Source organism: Ranitomeya variabilis, chromosome 6 (genome assembly GCF_051348905.1).
Source record: "Ranitomeya variabilis isolate aRanVar5 chromosome 6, aRanVar5.hap1, whole genome shotgun sequence".
Classification (NCBI taxonomy): domain Eukaryota; kingdom Metazoa; phylum Chordata; class Amphibia; order Anura; family Dendrobatidae; genus Ranitomeya; species Ranitomeya variabilis.
The window spans coordinates 169,905,972-169,925,978 of NC_135237.1; the positions used below are offsets into that span (position 1 = coordinate 169,905,972).

General features: G+C 45.2%; 1 protein-coding gene across 4 annotated transcripts in view; it reads right to left on the reverse strand.

Annotated features, from left to right (window-relative positions):
- Positions 1–20,007, reverse strand: part of AOAH (acyloxyacyl hydrolase) — a 310,271-nt gene that overhangs the window by 182,743 nt on the left and 107,521 nt on the right. For all 4 annotated transcript variants that reach the window (XM_077269241.1, XM_077269239.1, XM_077269242.1 and 1 more), the window contains exon 5: positions 7,668–7,727. In XM_077269241.1, coding sequence (XP_077125356.1) covers positions 7,668–7,727 — 60 coding nt within the window. The remainder of the gene's footprint in view (positions 1–7,667; positions 7,728–20,007) is intronic.

Below are 20,007 nucleotides of genomic sequence, written 5' to 3' on the forward strand. Positions count from 1 at the left end.
CCGATACCGATACTTTCAAGTATCGGACGGTATCGCTCAACACTACTCGTAACTACAGCGTGACTGCAAGAAGACGCACTCTGCAACATAAATCACAACTAATATCCCACGGAGGTCTGGAGTTGTAATGAAGCTCAAAATCAAAGTGGAAAATGAAGTTACAGGCTGATTGAATTTCAGTGGAACTGCCTCAAGACAAGGAAATGATGCTCAGTAGTGTGTGTGGCCTCCTCGTGGCTGTATGACCTCCCTACAATGCCTGGGCATGCTCCTGATGAGGCGGTGGATAGTCTCCTGAGGGATCTCCTCCCAGACCTGGACTAAAGCATCCGCCAACTCCTGGACAGTCTGTGGTGCAATGTGACGTTGGTGGATGGTGCGAGACATGATGTCCCAGATGTGTTCAATCAGATTCAGGTCTGGGAAATGGGCGGGCCAGTCCACAGCTTCAATGCCTTCATCTTACAGGAACTGCTAATGCAGCGCCCCAGAGTTCTGGTCGTTGCAGTACTGTGGCTTCGCCGCTAAGGGGAGCCATGGTACGTTCGATGGCACCGAAGGAGTTCCTCCAATCAGGTATCACAGACACCAATATGTTTCACGGCTGGGCCTCCGGGGGGAGCTAAGGGTGCTATTCATTAGGCCACTCCCCACCATAGTGGGTAAACTGGGGGTCAGGCAGGAAGTTAGAGAGAACGCTGACGGGATTGAACGGAGCAACACCCTGTGGCAGGGGGTGTTGTGAAGGGAGAGACTGTAGGGTCTCTGCCAGGGGTGGGATCCTGGCAGAGGCTTGGCATTGAAAGAACGTAACGGGTCCGCGCAGGCTCCTGGAAGCGGCGGGACTTAAGAAAGGACTAGAAGCGAGACAGATTGTGCTGAGTGAGAAACGAGATCAAGCAGAAGGAGAATACCAGCAGGGGTTTTGTTGAAAGAGGCAGCACCCTGCTGAGGCGCAATACCGGTGGCCGGAACGCCGAGGGAGTGGATTAGAATACAGCTTCAAGCCATACTCCAAACAGCGGCAGGACAGTCGGTCTCAGGCGGGCTGTCTACCACATATCACCTATGAAGTCTTGGGGGGCAATTGCGGGAGAGGGGCGACTCTAGGGTCCCGGAAGAACTCCAGGCCTACCTGACAAACGGGTGCCATTCCAACCTGAATACAGGGAAGGGGTGGATTGCAGAGGAACATCAAATCGAGTTGTGAGGGAACTTAAGAAACAGACACAACCGTTGTGGGGTTACTTTCCGTAAGCACAGCAGGGAAGGACTACAACACATAGCGCTAGAAGGAAGGCACAGATTTCCACCTGAGAGGAGAACTCTGGAGGTGCCATTGGACCGGCCGGACTTGCGTAGCCTGGTGAACCGTGTTCTGGACTGAGGACTCATAGATCTCCAGTAAAGAGGTAAAGAGACTGCAACCTGGTGTCCTCGTTATTTACCGCGACTTACACCCCACAACTGCACCGCTCCACCGCTATCATTACTACCACCTATTACACCGGACGTCCCCCACTGACGGACAGGGCCACGGACCGGGTCTAGCCACCGTGACAACCCCGAGACTGAGACCCAGAGGCCCGGCTCCGGGTATCCCCTCGGCCCTGCGGCGGTGTGGGGGCGCTCCGCAAACTTGGCGTCACGAACAGGATCTACTTAAGCCTGAGGAATCAGGTCATGTGTGCCTAGAGACTGTGATTTACTGTGCTTGGACTGTACTTTATTGTAAGATTGTGCTGCGCCATTAGCCGCCAAAAGTTCCCGCCAAAAGGCGCCGCCATTGCTACACCCAAGGGGAAGGAGGGCGTGTTATGGGCGGAGACTCCCAGTGTGGCGCGAGAAATGGCTACCGCCCCCTGCACTTCTGGCTGCAGAGGAATGACCTGCCCCAAAGCAGAAGAGAAACACCCCTTGATATGCAACGGCGGGAAGCGGGTGACGGAGAAGCCCGACCTCAGAGAAATGGCGGAGTTAGGTGCATGCACTGCCAGCGACTATCAGGTGGCGATGATGAACGGCGAGTGCCTGAGCGAGGAAGAAGCAGTTCCGGCCTGCCCTTCTTCACCGGAGATGGACCGGAAGCCTGCGGACCCGACAGCGGAGTTACGTCCACCAATCCCGACCTCGGAGTTAGAGGAGGAGGAACCACAGCCAGCGGAGCCGAGTCCGAGCATCCCATTGGAGGAGCCCCGGTCCGGGCTGCAGCAGACTCCAGCGTCCTCGTTAACGGACCGGAGCGACACCGATGGAACCATATTAGCCACAGGTATGGCCGACGTCCCTGCTCCCCTCCGCGAGCCCGCTTCCATGACCCACCTCTATCGCAGTAGGGAGCGACTTATCTCGGCAGGGCTAATGGTGCTATCCCCCGATGACCTGGGGAGGATGGTGCCACCGCTGTCGACTGGAGTGGGGGAGCCTGTGGATGTGAGCTTAGATGGAGTAGTTCTTCGGTGGGACACCCCCTGGTTTAGAGCAGATGGATCCCGGGAGAACGGGTCCACTCTTGCGGTGCTTACATGGGAACAATATAGACAGTGCTTGATTCTGCAGTGGAAAGGACGGAAAGGAGCTGAGTCGATGGGCCCATCGAAAGTACAACAACCCCCCCCGGCATGGGATGACAGAGACGTGACAAGGCGGGGCACTGTGTTGGCCTACCATGCAAGAAGAGGTTGGGGCCTCATACACGAGTCAGGATTGGATACTGACGTTTTTGTTGCGCACTGTAACGTGAGGGCTCCCTGCTGTGGCCAACGTGGAGAACCATTGCAAAAGGGGGATTCAGTGACCTACAGCCGCCACCAGAACCCGCTCGGGTGGTATGCACGGAATGTTCGGCGGTGTATGTCTGGAGCCGCGACCCTTACCGCCTCGGACCTGGTCCCAGGAGCACCCGATCTTGTCACCATTGCAACGGTGCGCCTGGTTGCGGCCACCGAGTTGGCCAGTCGAGTTCATCTTCATGTTCGAACCGCGGACGCTGGCACCACGGTGGCTGGGGGGCAGGAGCCCGAGCCGCCTGAAGAAGAATAAACCTCGATACCATGAAAATGTAAATAGTTACTATTTGTTCTTTTGAGTTGCTGCTAAACCCGCCCAGGGTTAATGGATCCCTCTGTTAACCCGGGATCCTCTTTGTTTGTTTTCCTTTTCTGAAGTTGTTGCACAAAAGTTACACAAACTGCAGAAATCATGGACTGTGCATGATTCGAACTTCCTTTGTAAATAGTTTGCACCTTCTTAAAGGTGCACCCTACTGGTTTTAGCCAAAGACACTTTGCGAAGATATTTGCCCTATTTGTTTGAGCCAAAGACACTTTGTGAAGATACCTTTCCTACCGGTTCTAGTTAAAGACACTTTGCGAAGATACCATGCCGGAACCTTTGCATGGGCCGGTAGGCTGAGAAGACGAGCTACCTTAGAAAGACTTGGTCTCCTCTTAAAGGGGATGTGAGAAACTGAACTTGAGAGAGATACTGTTGCAGAACAGTAATGCCATAATGATGCTTTGAAAAGAAATGTAACTGTTTTACATGCTAAGTTATATGTGTTGAAATTGTTGAAATGTCTAAATAATGTTTTGCAGAAAGAAAAGATGCAGAGAGCCCGTAGGGGTAGAGATAGAGGTCTGCATAGTTGAAAGTAAGCGAAGTAATAATGAAGGTGAGGATAGAAGGTAAACCCCGCGTCCCCATTGAAAGTTACTTTGCTACTAAGGACAGAGAGTGAACCCGTAGGGGTTAGAGAGTGAGTCCTTAAAGGAGCCGAGTAGAGCTGGCTCAGAGTTCTTTAAACGAAAGGAATGTTATGTCTATACCATGTATAGTAGAGAAAGGCAGTAGGCCCTGGCTGAACGGGGCGGTCCTGTAAAAGAAAGGAGAGGCAGTAGGTCTGGTGCCATAGGGACAGGCGGTCCTGCAGGTTCAAAGTAGGAGAATGTGAAGTTACCTTACCCTGTAATGTGATTATAGGAAGGCCTTTGGTAAACTAAGAGTGTATGTTTCTTAAAGGCAATGTTAATTTATTGTTCCAGAATTTGCACTAAGTAGAATACCCGGTTGGGTAACAGGAGTTATGCATAGCCTGTAATTTATAATGTTGACCATGTTTGTAACGTTAAAAGTGTCCTCACCTCCCATAAAGGGAAGCCTGTTCAAGTATACTTATTGTTTTACACTCAACAAAATTGTATGTCTGTTTACTAATCTGTATTGTTGTTTTTCTTCCCAGTCCCGGAGTACTGTGTTTAACCAGGGGGGAGTGCAGCGCCCCAGAGTTCTGGTCGTTGCAGTACTGTGGCTTCGCCGCTAAGGGGAGCCATGGTACGTTCGATGGCACCGAAGGAGTTCCTCCAATCAGGTATCACAGACACCAATATGTTTCACGGCTGGGCCTCCGGGGGGAGCTAAGGGTGCTATTCATTAGGCCACTCCCCACCATAGTGGGTAAACTGGGGGTCAGGCAGGAAGTTAGAGAGAACGCTGACGGGATTGAACGGAGCAACACCCTGTGGCAGGGGGTGTTGTGAAGGGAGAGACTGTAGGGTCTCTGCCAGGGGTGGGATCCTGGCAGAGGCTTGGCATTGAAAGAACGTAACGGGTCCGCGCAGGCTCCTGGAAGCGGCGGGACTTAAGAAAGGACTAGAAGCGAGACAGATTGTGCTGAGTGAGAAACGAGATCAAGCAGAAGGAGAATACCAGCAGGGGTTTTGTTGAAAGAGGCAGCACCCTGCTGAGGCGCAATACCGGTGGCCGGAACGCCGAGGGAGTGGATTAGAATACAGCTTCAAGCCATACTCCAAACAGCGGCAGGACAGTCGGTCTCAGGCGGGCTGTCTACCACATATCACCTATGAAGTCTTGGGGGGCAATTGCGGGAGAGGGGCGACTCTAGGGTCCCGGAAGAACTCCAGGCCTACCTGACAAACGGGTGCCATTCCAACCTGAATACAGGGAAGGGGTGGATTGCAGAGGAACATCAAATCGAGTTGTGAGGGAACTTAAGAAACAGACACAACCGTTGTGGGGTTACTTTCCATAAGCACAGCAGGGAAGGACTACAACACATAGCGCTAGAAGGAAGGCACAGATTTCCACCTGAGAGGAGAACTCTGGAGGTGCCATTGGACCGGCCGGACTTGCGTAGCCTGGTGAACCGTGTTCTGGACTGAGGACTCAGAGATCTCCAGTAAAGAGGTAAAGAGACTGCAACCTGGTGTCCTCGTTATTTACCGCGACTTACACCCCACAACTGCACCGCTCCACCGCTATCATTACTACCACCTATTACACCGGACGTCCCCCACTGACGGACAGGGCCACGGACCGGGTCTAGCCACCGTGACAACCCCGAGACTGAGACCCAGAGGCCCGGCTCCGGGTATCCCCTCGGCCCTGCGGCGGTGTGGGGGCGCTCCGCACTAACACACTCCAGCCACATGAGGTCTGGAATTTTCCTGCATTAGGAGGAACCCAGGGCCAACCGCACCAGCATATGGTCTCACAAGGGGTCTGAGGATCTCATCATGATACCTAATGGCAGTCAGGCTACCCCTGTCGAGCACATGGAGGGCTGTGCGGCCTTCCAAAGAAATGCCACCCCATATCATTACTGACCCAAAGCCAAATCGGTCATGCTGAAGGATGTTGCAGGCAGCAGATCGCTCTCCATGGCGTCTCCAGACTCTGTCACATCTGTCACATGTGCTCAGTGTGAACCTGCTTTCATCTGTGAAGAGCACAGGGCACCAGTGGTGAATTTGCCAATACTGGGTGTTCTGTGGCAAATGTCAAGCATCCTGCATGGTGTTGGGCTGTGAGCAAAACCCCCATCTGTGGACGTCGGGCACTCAGACCATCTGGCATCAGGGCTCTGGCAGTGCTCCTCCTGTTCCTCCTTACACAAAGGCTGAGGTAGCGGTCCTGCTGCTGGGTTGCTGCCCTCCTATGGCCCCTTCCACGTCTCCTAGTGTAGTGGCCTGTCTCCTGGTAGCGCCTCCAGCCTCTGGACACTACCCTGACAAACACAGCAAACCTTCTTGCCATAGTTCGTATTGATGTGCTATCCTGGATGAGCTGCACTACCTGAGCCACTTGTGTGGGTTGTAAAGTCCGTCTCATGCTACCATGAGTGTGAAAACACAACCAACATTCAAAATTGACCAAAACATCTGCCAGAAAGCATTGATACAGAGATGTGGTCTGTGGTCCCCACCTGAAGAACCACTCCTTTATTGAGCATGTCTTGATAATTGCCAATAATTTCCATCTGTTGTCTATTCAATTTGCACAACAGCATGTGAAATTGATTGTCAAACAGTGTTGCTTCCTAAGTGGACAGTTTGATTTCACAGAAGTTTGATTTACTTGGAGTTGCATTCTGTTGTTTAAGTGTTCCCTTTATTTTTTTTTTAGCTGTGTATATACCTCAGTATGGTCACTGCCAACTCCACAATGACCCAAGAAAGATTATTAGCTGCCACCACCAATCGTTTTACAGGCCGATTGGACACCCACTACAGGTAGCGTATGGCTTTTAGTAGTGCGGTTTACAGAATAAACGGACAATGAACTATTACATTTTATATTTAATCCAGAAAGATAGGCAGTGTTAATATGTTAATATAAAAATACAAAAGATTTTACAAAGTGGACAAAACAATACAGCATATAATGTAATAAAATAACATAAAATAAAAGGATAAACAAAAGAAAATAATTAAACCTGCAATGGCACAGATTTATGAAGAGAAGCTCTCCTAGTGAAAATGTCCGAAAACGTGGATAGATCCTACACGGTGATGTATCTTCTTGGTATTGGACAAATATCATAATTTGCCATGTCTTTTTATCAAAACCTAGGTTACATCCACACATCTCCCCTTGATGACCTCATGTGGGTCAGATTGTTTGATGTGGCTCCAGTTTCAGAAAATTAAGAGATTCCCAACATTCACAATATCTTTTCTCCTAAGGATCACAGGCGATCAATATAGATGTCAGATTTTTTATTGTGACTTTACCTTTTCACAGATAGGAAACATGGTATGGCTGTTGTCAGTTATCGGGCCACTATTAATTTGGGGCTGATAGGCATGTCTCACAGTTATTTAAAAAATATGCATGTTCTTCACCTCTTAGTCCTGAAGTTGAAAATGTATTTTCCATCAATATCAGCTTGATACAAACCCCAATATTCCTATCTGGAAGTCACCAAGTTTGGAATACCCTCAGCAAAAACCCTTTAAACCCTGGAAATTTCTATTTCCCACAATAGATATCCTGTTTTAATTACCTGTACACTATAGGGAGTGCTCTGCTTGAAAAGGAACTTGATTTTTAGCTCTTCCTATCTTAATTAGTTTCAAACAGATTGAATTCCTATTTTATTAATTACAAGACAATCCATTTTAGCAAGCTGTATTATGGGATTACTGATATAATGCATTGACCGGCATTCTGAAAATAATATGTATACAATGACAAGGAGGTAACAGAGACAGGTATTCAGCAAGACAAGTAATTATACACCATATCACCAGTGTAATTTATACCGTCTGTTCAGATATTTCATGTAACTGGAGAAGTTCCTAGTTAATTATATCTCCTGCTTCAATTGCCTGTAATCATAGAACTAAATTATTTTCTTACCAGCTTACCATATAGTTAGACTTTCTCACTATCTTTTCAGCTTGTTTGATTGTTCTTTTTAGTCCCATCTGAAAAAGAAAGAATACAAAATGTATTTTTGCACAAAAAAAATAGTAATTGGGTTCTTCTGATCAGTGATGCTTATGTTTAAAGGGAATGTCTGGTATACAGTGGGGCAAAAAAGTATTTAGTCAGTCAGCAATAGTGCAAGTTCCACCACTTAAAAAGATGAGAGGCGTCTGTAATTTACATCACAGGTAGACCTCAACTATGGGAGACAAACTGAGAAAAAAAAAATCCAGAAAATCACATTTTCTGTTTTTTTATCATTTTATTTGCATATTATGGTGGAAAATAAGTATTTGGTCAGAAAAAAACAATCAAGATTTCTGGCTCTCACAGACCTGTAACTTCTTCTTTAAGAGTCTCCTCTTTCCTCCACTCATTACCTGTAGTAATGGCACCTGTTTAAACTTGTTATCAGTATAAAAAGACACCTGTGCACACCCTCAAACAGTCTGACTCCAAACTCCACTATGGTGAAGACCAAAGAGCTGTCAAAGGACACCAGAAACAAAATTGTAGCCCTGCACCAGGCTGGGAAGACTGAATCTGCAATAGCCAACCAGCTTGGGGTGAAGAAATCAACAGTGGGAGCAATAATTAGAAAATGGAAGACATTCAAGACCACTGATAATCTCCCTCGATCTGGGGCTCCAAGCAAAATCTCACCCCGTGGGGTCAGTATGATCACAAGAACGGTGAGCAAAAATCCCAGAACCACGCGGGGGGACCTAGTGAATGAACTGCAGAGAGCTGGGACCAATGTAACAAGGCCTACCATAAGTAACACACTACGCCACCATGGACTCAGATCCTGCAGTGCCAGACGTGTCCCACTGCTTAAGCCAGGTCATGTCCGGGCCCGTCTGAAGTTTGCTAGAGAGCATTTGGATGATCCAGAGGAGTTTTGGGAGAATGTCCTATGGTCTGATGAAACCAAACTGGAACTGTTTGGTAGAAACACAACTTGTCGTGTTTGGAGGAAAAAGAATACTGAGTTGCATCCATCCAAAACCATACCTACTGTAAAGCATGGTGGTGGAAACATCATGCTTTGGGGCTGTTTCTCTGCAAAGGGGCCAGGACGACTGATCCGGGTACATGAAAGAATGAATGGGGCCATGTATCGTGAGATTTTGAGTGCAAACCTCCTTCCATCAGCAAGGGCATTGAAGATGAAACGTGGCTGGGTCTTTCAACATGACAATGATCCAAAGCACACCGCCAGGGCAACGAAAGAGTGGCTTTGTAAGAAGCATTTCAAGGTCCTGGAGTGGCCTAGCCAGTCTCCAGATCTCAACCCTATAGAAAACCTTTGGAGGGAGTTGAAAGTCCGTGTTGCCAAGCGAAAAGCCAAAAACATCACTGCTCTAGAGGAGATCTGCATGGAGGAATGGGCCAACATACCAACAACAGTGTGTGGCAACCTTGTGAAGACTTACAGAAAACGTTTGACCTCTGTCATTGCCAACAAAGGATATATTACAAAGTATTGAGATGAAATTTTGTTTCTGACCAAATACTTATTTTCCACCATAATATGCAAATAAAATGATAAAAAAACAGACAATGTGATTTTCTGGATTTTTTTTTCTCAGTTTGTCTCCCATAGTTGAGGTCTACCTATGATGTAAATTACAGACGCCTCTCATCTTTTTAAGTGGTGGAACTTGCACTATTGCTGACTGACTAAATACTTTTTTGCCCCACTGTATTTCATTTTTGGCTTTTTGGCTTTATTGATTAGATGTAAAGATTTTCAGCCAACAGTTATCAACCAGACACCTTTTTAGCAAGCATTCTCAGAGCTGTTGAGCATGCATATGTTCTGAATTCAAAGCGGTGACTATGCCGAATCTAGAAACCTCTGTCAGTTGCTTATTTCCACTGAGGATAAAATGAACTGTGTGTCTTAAATTCCAACTGCTTAAAAATTTTTCTCCCAACATCTTATGCTGGCTTTATGCACTAAATGGGTAGTAGATAATTCCAAAAACTAATTCAGTCTCACAGAAGTGATGATTAAACTTTCCCTAAAAATAACAGGGCAAATGCATACTGAGACTTACTGATTCCTTATCGGTGTATATGGTGTGTCTATCTTGCTTTATAGGCCTTCAGCTGTTCATGGAAAACTGTTATCTGATATTTTAATCCTCACATCTGATGACCCTGTCCCAGTCTACACTTCACAGCCAACAAATGGGATTCAAAAATACAAAGTCCCCGAGTAATTAAAAGGATTGTCCCAATACCAGCTTACATTTTAATCAATAGATCTTGGAATAAAAATAAGTTACACAATTGGAAGTGTTTTAAAAAATGTTCCTGTGCTGGGGTAATCTTATAAATGTTCCACTGCTATGTGCTGTGTAATGGTCTGATCATACCACAGGTCATGGCCATGGGAGGATGCAAAAGAGAGTATACAGTTGGAGCGCCCCCAGACGCAGGGCCGCGGGGTACTCAGTACCGGGCCTCTCAGTCTCGGTCCTGGGGTTGTCACGGCGGCTAGACCCGGTCCGTGACCCTGCTAAGGGGCGTCCAATGAAAGGTGTGATGAGGGTGCATGTTGCAGGTCGCGATGAATAACGAGGACACAGGGTTCCAGTCTCTTTACCTCTTTACTGAAGGCTTCGGGATCCGCAATCCAGAGTACTGCTAAGTTCTAACAGGGCTGGCTGAGACCGGCCGGTCCGAAGGCACATCCAGAGTTTCCTTTGCAGGTGGAAATCAGTGCCTACCTTCTAGCGCCTGTGTGTTGTAGTACCTCCCTGCTGAGCACCACGGGATAGTCCTCACAACTGTTGTGTCTGTTTCTGATGTTCTTCCACACAACTCGTATCTGTTCTGATGTTCTTCTCCGTCCCCCAGGTGATATGGCTAGGACGCACCCGTATAACGGGTAGGCCTGGAGTTCTTCCGGGACCCTAGCTTCGCCCCTCTCCCACAATTGCCCCCTATGTCAGCTTAGGTGATTTAGGTGAGACAGCCAACCTATAATCAACTGTCCTGCCGCTGTTTGAAGTACTGCTTGGAGCCCAATACTTCCGCGGCGTTCCGGCCACCGGCTACGCGCCTCAGTAGGATGTTGTCACGATCTTAAGGCACGACTCCTACTGGTTTATCTCCTTTGTGCTGTGATCTCGTTTCTCACTTCTCCACAATAAACCTCGCTTCGTTTCCTTTCTTAGGATGCCACCGCAACAGGTGCAGGCGCGGCTCCGTAACGTTCTGTTCTCTTTGCTAGGCCACTGTCAGGATCCCACCCCTGACAGAGACCCCCCTGAATCTTCCCCTGCAACACCCTCTGCCACAGGATGTTGCCTGGATCCAACCCAGTCAGCTTCTGGCTAACTTCCTATCCAGCCCCCAGTTTTACCAGATTGTGAGGAGTGGCCTAATGCATAGAACCCTTTGCTCCCCCTGGTGGCCAGAGTGTGAAGTGTAATGTGTGACTGTGATACCTGGTCAGGTGAACTCCTTTAGTGCCATCAGACGTACCATCACTCCCCTTTAGTGGCGGAGCGTCAGTACTGCAACGACGAGACAGCACAGCATGGGATCACAGCCAATTCTTTCTATGAGGTAAAACATTTCCCTTTCTGTTTTATCACATGAACCAATTTATCTGCCACATCTCCAGAACTCTGAGTTCATCATCATAAATCAAGTCAGTGACATATGAGCTCGGTGACAGCTGTAGCTCCTACTCCACTGACTTAGAATCGTAGAATGTTAGAGTTGGAAGGGACCTAAAGGGCCATTGTGTCCAACCCCCTGCTCAATGCAGGATTAACTAAACCATCTCAGACAGATGTCTGTCCAGCCTCTGTTTGAAGACTTCTATTGAAGGAGAACCCACCACCTCTTGTGGCAGCACGTTCCACTCCTTGATCTCCCTTATGGTCAAAAAGTTTTTTCTAATATCTAATATGCAAATTGCCTCTTCAGAGAGAAAGAGTACTTAAACTCTATAGCGCCACCTGTTGGAAGTAGCGATCCTACAAGTCACAAACAACCCTTTAACGAGTCATGCAATATGACTTAGGATAAAAGCCAAATCAGTATCTCAATTCGCAGACACGGTGTTTCGGGCTGTTGGCCCTCATCAGTGCGAAGCACAGTCCCGAAACACCATGTCTGCGAATTGAGATACTGATTTGGCTTTTATCCTAAGTTATATTGCATGACTCGTTAAAGGGTTGATTGTGACTTGTAGGATTTCTACTTCCAGAGGAGCATTGCACAGCAAATAAGCCTCCTTACCTTGACAAGCCAGAGCTGGTATGTCACTCTCCACAAGGAGAAACCTTACCTTCTAATATCTAATCTGTATCTTCTCCCTTTCAGTTTCATTCCATTGCTTCTCCTGTTTCCATGTGCAAATGAGAGTAAGGATGATCCCTCTACTCTGTGACAGCCCTTCAGATATTTGTAGACAGCTATTAAATGGAATCTGTCATCACATTTGACCTATCTAAACTATTAATATGGACATACAGGTTATAGAATGCTGAAAATCTGTCCTACATGTGTGTCTCATATCAGCTGTGTTGTTTCTGAGAAATCCTCATTTATCACTTTATATAAGTGACCTCTTACAGGCTGTGGGGCGCATGATGCCTGGAGATAATTCACGTCACTTATATAAAGTGATAAAAGATGAATTCTCAGCAACAACATAGCTGATATAAAGCACACAGGTAGGACAGTTTTCAGCAGTTTATAGCCTATATGTCCATAATAATAGTTTAGTTAGGTCAAATGTGGTGACAGATTCCTTTTAAGTCCCCTGTTATCTTTGCTTTTTGCAAGATAAACATTCCCGGATCCTTTAATCGTTCCTCGTAATCGAAACACATATGTTGCAGTCCACTCACCATCCTGGTCAGGGCCGGCATTAGCGGCAGGCAGACCAGGCAGCTGCCTAGGACCCCCGCTCCCTCAGGGGCCCCATCCAGTCGCCTGCTGCCAGTGCCAACTCCCCCTGCCAGCCCCGGCTGCTCCCCCACCACTGCTGCCGCATTGAACTATACCGGCATCATACACACCGGTACAGTTCAAAGCAATGATAGAGGAGAGAACATCAGCTGCCGCTTCCTCTCCCATCATTTCCCTCTGTCACTGACACTGCGGGTGTGCGATGACATCACTTCATCGCGTACCCGCTGTGTGCCGGGCAGACTGCAGCTGCTGAGACCGGAGCCGAGCCTGGAGCACCAAGAGCAGCACGGGCACGAGGAGAAGTGAGGATTGTGTGTTTTTTTAATATATCAATGAGTGATTACTGGACTGTGGGGCCATTCTTGGGGGGGTCAGCTACATTATATTCTATGGGGGAGGGCTGTATTATATTCTATGGGGGGCTGTATTAGATTCTACGGGGGAGGGCTGTACTATATTCTATGGGGACTGTATTAGATTCTATGGGGATAGGGCTGTGTTAGATTCTATGGGGGAGGGCTGTATTAGATTCTGTGGGGGGGCTGTATTAGATTCTATGGGGGAGGGCTGTATTAGATTCTATGGGGAAGGGCTGTATTATATTCTATGGGGGAGGGCTGTATTAGATTCTATGGGGGCTGTATTAGATTCTATGGGGGAGGGCTGTATTAGATTCTATGGGGGTTGTATTAGATTCTATGGGGGAGGGCTGTATTATATTCTATGGGGGCAGTATTAGATTCTATAGGGGCTGTATTAGATTCTATGGGGGGAGGGCTGTATCAATTTCTATGGGGGGCTGTATTAGATTCTATGGGGGAGGGCTGTATTAGAATCTATGGGGAGGGCTGTATTACATTCTATGGGGGGCTGTGTTACATTCTATGGGGGGGCTACATTATATTCTATGTATTAAATTTGTTCTGTGTATTAAATTTATTATATTCTGAGGGGTGATTGCATCAAACTCTATGAGGGGGCTACATTGTATTTTATGGGGGGCTGCATTATATTCTTTGGGGGCTAGATTATATTGTATGGTGACTTCATTATTCTCTATGAGGGGGCTACATTAAATTCTATGGGGGGCTGCATTATACTATATGAGGAGGGCTTCATTGTTTTCTATGGAGGGGCTACATTATATGCTATGGGGGGCTGCATTATATTCTATAGGGGGCTGCATTATACTCTGAGGGGGCTACCATATATTCTATGGAGGGGCTGCATTATACTATATGAGGGGGCTGCATTATATTCTATGGGGTGGCTGCATTATACTCTGTGGACTGGCTGCATTATACTATATGTGGGCTGCATTATACTGTATCGAGAACTATAGATTGTAAGCCCTCGTGGGCAGGATCCTCTCTCCTTATGTACTAGTCGTGACTTGTATTGATTAACATTATTGTACTTGTCTTTTATTATGTATACCCCTCCTCACATGTAAAGTGCTATGGAATAATTGGCGCTATAATAATAAATAATAATAATAATAATACATTATACTCTATGAAGAACTATGGGGTGCATTATACTATGGGAAGTGAATTGTACTACATGGATGACTATGGTGGTGCATTATACTATATGGAGCACTATGAGGAGTGTATTATACTGTATGGAGGACTGAGGAGTGTATTTTAATATATGGAGGACTATGAGAAGTGTATTATACTATATGGAGGACTATGAAGAGTGTATTACATTATATGGAGGACTATGGGGAGTATATAATACTATGTGGAGCACTATGAGGAGTGTATTATACTATGTGGAGGACTGAGTGTATTTTAATATATGGAGGACTGTTATGATCCCAATGGCAGAGGATCTCTGATATACCGGCAAGATAGCAAAATATAAATACTGCTCTAGGGAGGTGGAAACTGGGCTAACCGCATACCTGATCCTGACACAAACAACTAAAAGTAGCCGGTGAACGTGCCTACGTTGGTTCTAGACGTCTCGAGCCAGCCGGAGAACTGACTACCCCTAGAGAGGAAAAATAAGACCTCGCTTGCCTCCAGAGAAATTGAACCCCAAAGATATAGAAAGCCCCCAACAAATAATAATGGTGAGGCAAGAGGAAAACACAAACGTAGAGATGAACTAGATTCAGCAAAGTGAGGCCCAATAGTCTAGATAGCAGAAAATAGATAGTGGACTATGCGGTTAGCAGAAAACCTTACAAAACATCCACGCTGAACATTCAAGAACCCCCACACCGACTGACGGTGTGGAGGGAGAATATCAGCCCCCTAGAGCTTCCAGCGAGTCAAAAATCAAATGTAAAGCAAGCTGGACAAAAACACTGAATAATGCAAATGATCCAAATTGTAAAAAACAGACTTAGCTTTTCTTGCATGAGGCAGACTGAAAGGAATCCGGAGGAGACCAAATAGGTCTGGATACAACGATGCCAGGCAAGAGACTGAGTCCAGAGGAGACTCAAATAGGAAACACCCACTGCTTAACGACACAGCTGGAGCTCAGGCCTGCAACAAGACATACCTAACACAATACCGTTAGTGACCACCAGAGGGAGCCCAGAAACACAGTTCACAACAGAGGACTATGAGGAGAGTATTATACTATATGGAGGACTGAGGAGTGTATTTTAATATGGAGGACTGTGGGGAGTGTATTATACTATATGGAGGACTATGGGGAGTGTATTATACTATATGGAGGACTTTACTATATGGAGGACTGAGTGTATTTTAATATATGGAGGACTATGAGGAGAGTATTATACTATATGGAGGACTGAGGAGTGTATTTTAATATGGAGGACTGTAGGGAGTGTATTATACTATATGGAGGACTATGGAGAGTGTATTATACTATATGGAGGACTATGGGACACATTATATTATATGGAGGACTATGGGGTGTGCATTTTACAATATGGAGGACTGTGGTGCACATTATAATATATGGAGGACTATGCAATGTTTTATATTAAACAAGAAAAATGCTGCATATTCATTGAGTGATTGGATTGATTATGCAGGAACAAAAATCATTGTTCTCAGCAGCACATTGCCCTGTGCAAACTGTAGCTATGCTGCTGATAACATAATACTGTATGGGGACAGATTGATCTATTAGTGATTGTTCTGTTCCCATCATTCTTTCTCAGTTCGTGTAAAGAGGCCGGGAAACAAGCGAACAACTTCAATATTGTCCATCACGTTCATTTAGTGGCCTGAACTCAGCGCATGTAAATCCAACAGAAATGCTTCTGTGTGATGTGCAATATGTAATCATTTGGGGCCCCATTTTGAACTTTTGCCTAGAGCCCCACTTTGCCCAAAACTGGCCCTGATCCTGGTAGGTCTTCTCTGAACTTGCTCCAGTTTTTAAATGTCTTTTTTAAAATGTGGTGCCCAGAGTTGTGCACAGTATTCCAGATGAGGTCTAACCAAGGAGGAGTAGAGTGGGATAATTACTTCACATAATCTAGACTCTATGCTCCTCTTAATACATCCCAAAACTGTTTGCCTTTTTTACTGCTGCATCACACTGTTGACTCACGAGATTTATGATGAGCTCAGACGAGTGGAGACACAGCAGAAAAACTGCTCCTGTGACAAAACATGCAGGTAATGTATTATTACTTCACATAAACTAAAAGCTATGAGCCACTGCATCTGTATAATCACTTATTCTTCCTCCCCTGACAAAGAATTGTGGTATGTTCCAATATTGTTCATGCATGTTCATTCACAGAGATCACACAGTACATAGCAGGAGCACATTTATAAGATTATCTAAGCACAGGTACATTTTTAACACATCCAATTGTGAAACTTAGCATCATTCCAAGACCTATTGATTAAAATGCACTTTGTCTATGGGAAAACACCTTTTAAACAGACATAATTTACACCAGTCTAAATGAAGGGAGTGCTGAAACAAGATGAGATTCTTAATGAATTTGGTGCATCTTACAAGTGCTGGAGCCCTGCTATGTGTAGAAATGCCTGGTTTATCAAACTATAAAAAAAAAATTAATCCAACTGGTAAACAGCGTAATGAGAAAAAAAATCAAAACGCCAGAATTACAGTTTCATGGTCGCCGCAATTAAATGCAATAACAGAAGATCTAATCATTGTATCTACCTCCAAATGGTATCAATAAAAACGTCAGCTCGGTGCACAAAAAAATAAACCCTTCCTAATCTCAGAAAATGGCAGCATTTTTTATTTTTTTGCAAACTGTAGATTTTTTTTCAACACTTAAATAAAAAAGAACCTATACATGTTTGCTATCTGTGAACCTGTAATGAACTGGAGAATCATAATGGCACACTCAGAGAAACAGGAAAGAGTGACACTCAGTAATCAGTTGAAAAAGTTCTTCTTTAATTTGGTAGATCAACACATGGATGCAGGGGAGCGGCTGTTGTCATGGACGATGGCCGTTTTGCGTCGTTCAGATGCTTCAACGGGTCCAAGAATCATAATGGCAGGTCAATTTTAGCATTTAGTGAACATGGTAACAAAAACACCCAAAAAACAACTGTGGAATTGCACTTTTTTGCAATTTCACTGCACTTTGAATTTTTTTCTTGTTTTCCAGTACACATTATGTAAAACCAATGGTATCATTCAAAAGTACAACTCGTCCCGCAAAGAACAAGCTTTCACACGGCCATATTGACTGACAAATAAAAAAAGTTATGACTCTGGGAAGAAGGAAATGCAAAAGCAGGAAACCCCAAGGTTGTGAAGAAGTTAAGGGTATATGCCCACAATGTTTTGTAAGGCAGGCACACTCCGTAACCAGCCTGAAAAGTGCTAAAGAAAATGTAAAAGAATAAATATATATGCACTTCAATGTCAATATCACTTGCTGTGTATATGTTCAGACCTTTTGGGTTTCTTTTAAGCATTTCTCATTTGTAAAGACCCAAAGCAGTTAAAAGAAGTGACGTGACTATTTTTCAAGTGGCTTCTGAATGGAAGCTGCTCACAATTTTATTTTGAAGCATCTTTTGCTTGCATAACACACCATTGTCTAAAAGACATTGTGTATAAAAACCCTAAGGGTATGTTCCCACAGTCAGTAAACACAGCAGGTTGGACGCTGCTTACATCCGCAGTGTCCAACCCCCAGCGGCCAAATGTTACAGCATAGTGGATGGGATTTCAAGAAATACCATGTCCACAGACGCCATCAGCTTACCCGCGGAGACAGACATGCGGCACGTCTTTCCAGACAGCAGCGTGTCAATTTATCTTGCGGAGATGCTCTGTCTCCATAAGATAAATCTCATCCGTGCAATGTATTGGACGCTGTGATTCCGCACGGTTCAGTGATGATCACATGCAGAATCTCCTGCGTTCAACGTTTGGATGGAGTGGACATGTGATGCGTCCAAAACGCTGCCGATTACTGACTGTGGGGACGTAGCCTAGGTTCCCATTGCGTTAGGGCAATCCGTTTAGCGCTAAGCGCTAGCGGATTGCGCTAACGCAATGTCTCTTAAGGAGTTGCGTTAAACGTCCCCACTAGCGCAGATCTGCGAGAGCGGGAAACGGACCTCGGGCGCACCGCGGACGCTGCAAGCAGCGTCCGAGGCGCGCTACAAAAGAACGGCACATCGCTAGCGCGTGCCGAAAATGACACGCGCTAGCAATGCGCTTTAACATTGCCGGCAATGGGAGCGCTAACGGACGCGTTGCACGGCGTTAATTTCGCCGTGCAACGCTGTCCGTTAGCGCTCACACTAAAACGCAATGGGAACCTAGAACACTTTCTTTAAAATCAAAACAGAATTTGAATGACTAATGGAAATGTCAATGTCTCCCAGGGGATTTCTTTGGGAAAATTACAATATTAAGATAATAAACACCATCTATATCCCAAGCCTGCACATTGCTCCAGTATGTATCTCTGTGATGAGCCTACATACCTGATTCCAAGCTGGCATGATAACAAATTTCTAGACATCCACATTTCACAGTTACTAAGTTGTGTTTTTCCAGCCTGCATTTTTTCATGCAAAAAGAATTGGGCCTTGTGTCCAAATATGCCAACTGTGTTAGACATTAATGCGGGTCATATAAAAGAACATCTCAAATAAGCATCTCAGTAGTTTTGTGTCATTTCGCTGGTTTTCTATATACCTTTAGAAGTAAAATATAAGACAATTTCCTGAATATATTCTTGACTTTATACTGACTGCCACCTGAAAAGTGCTTGAAACAAATGTTAAGGACTTGATAGTCACAAAGTAACATTTTTGGTTAATTGCATTTTTAGACACCGACACATGAGTAACTCTCTGTGACAAAGTTCAGAGTGTGAAAACTTTAAAAGTTTCTCTGAGGTTTAATATGGAAAATGTATTTTAACCCCATAACCCCCAGGCCATTTTCCGCTTTTGTGTTATCGTTTTTTGTTCCCCTCCTTCCCAGTTCCATAACTTTGTTATTTTTAGGTCAATGTGGCCATGTGAAAGCTTGTTTTTTGTGGGACAAGTTGTACTTTTGAACGACATCATTGGTTTTAACATATCGTGTACTGGAAAACGGGAAACAAATTCCAAGTGAGGTAAAATTGCAAAAAAAAGTGCAAAAAAAGTGCAATCTCACAGTTGGTTTTTGTTTTGCTTTTTCAGCATGCTCACTAAATGCTAAAACTGACCTTCCATCATGATTCTCCAGGTCATTACGAGTTCATGGACACCAAACATGTTTAGGTTCTTTTTTATTTCAGTGGTGAAAAAAATCCAAAATTTGCTTAAAAAAAGGCTCATTTTCCAAGACCCGTAGTGTCTCCATTTTTTGTCATCTGGGGCTTAGTGAGGGCTTATTTTTTGTGCACTGAGCTGACGTTTTTATTAATACCATTTTGGTGTAGATATGATATTTTGATTGCCCATTATTGCCATGCAGCGGTGACCACAAAAACGTAATTCTGGTGTTTTGAATTTTTTCTCGTAGTGCAGTTTAGTGATCAGGTTAATTCATTTTTTATAGTGATAGATTGGGTGATTCTGAACACGGCGATACCAAATATGTGTATATTTGATTTTTTTATTGTTTCATTTTGACTGGGGCGAAAGGGGGTGATTTGAACTTCTATTTTTTTAATTTTTAAAAACTTTTTTTTTACTTTTTGCATGCTTTAATAGTCTCCATGGGAGACTAGAAGCTGAAGTACTTTGATCGCCTCAGCTACACAGGCTATGATCAGATTGCCTGTGTGTAGCAGAAATGTTCACTTGCTATGAGTGCCAACCATGGGGCGGTGCTCATAGCAATGTGGCAATGACAACCATAAAGGTCTGCTGCAAACCTCTGGTTGTCATGCCGACCCAA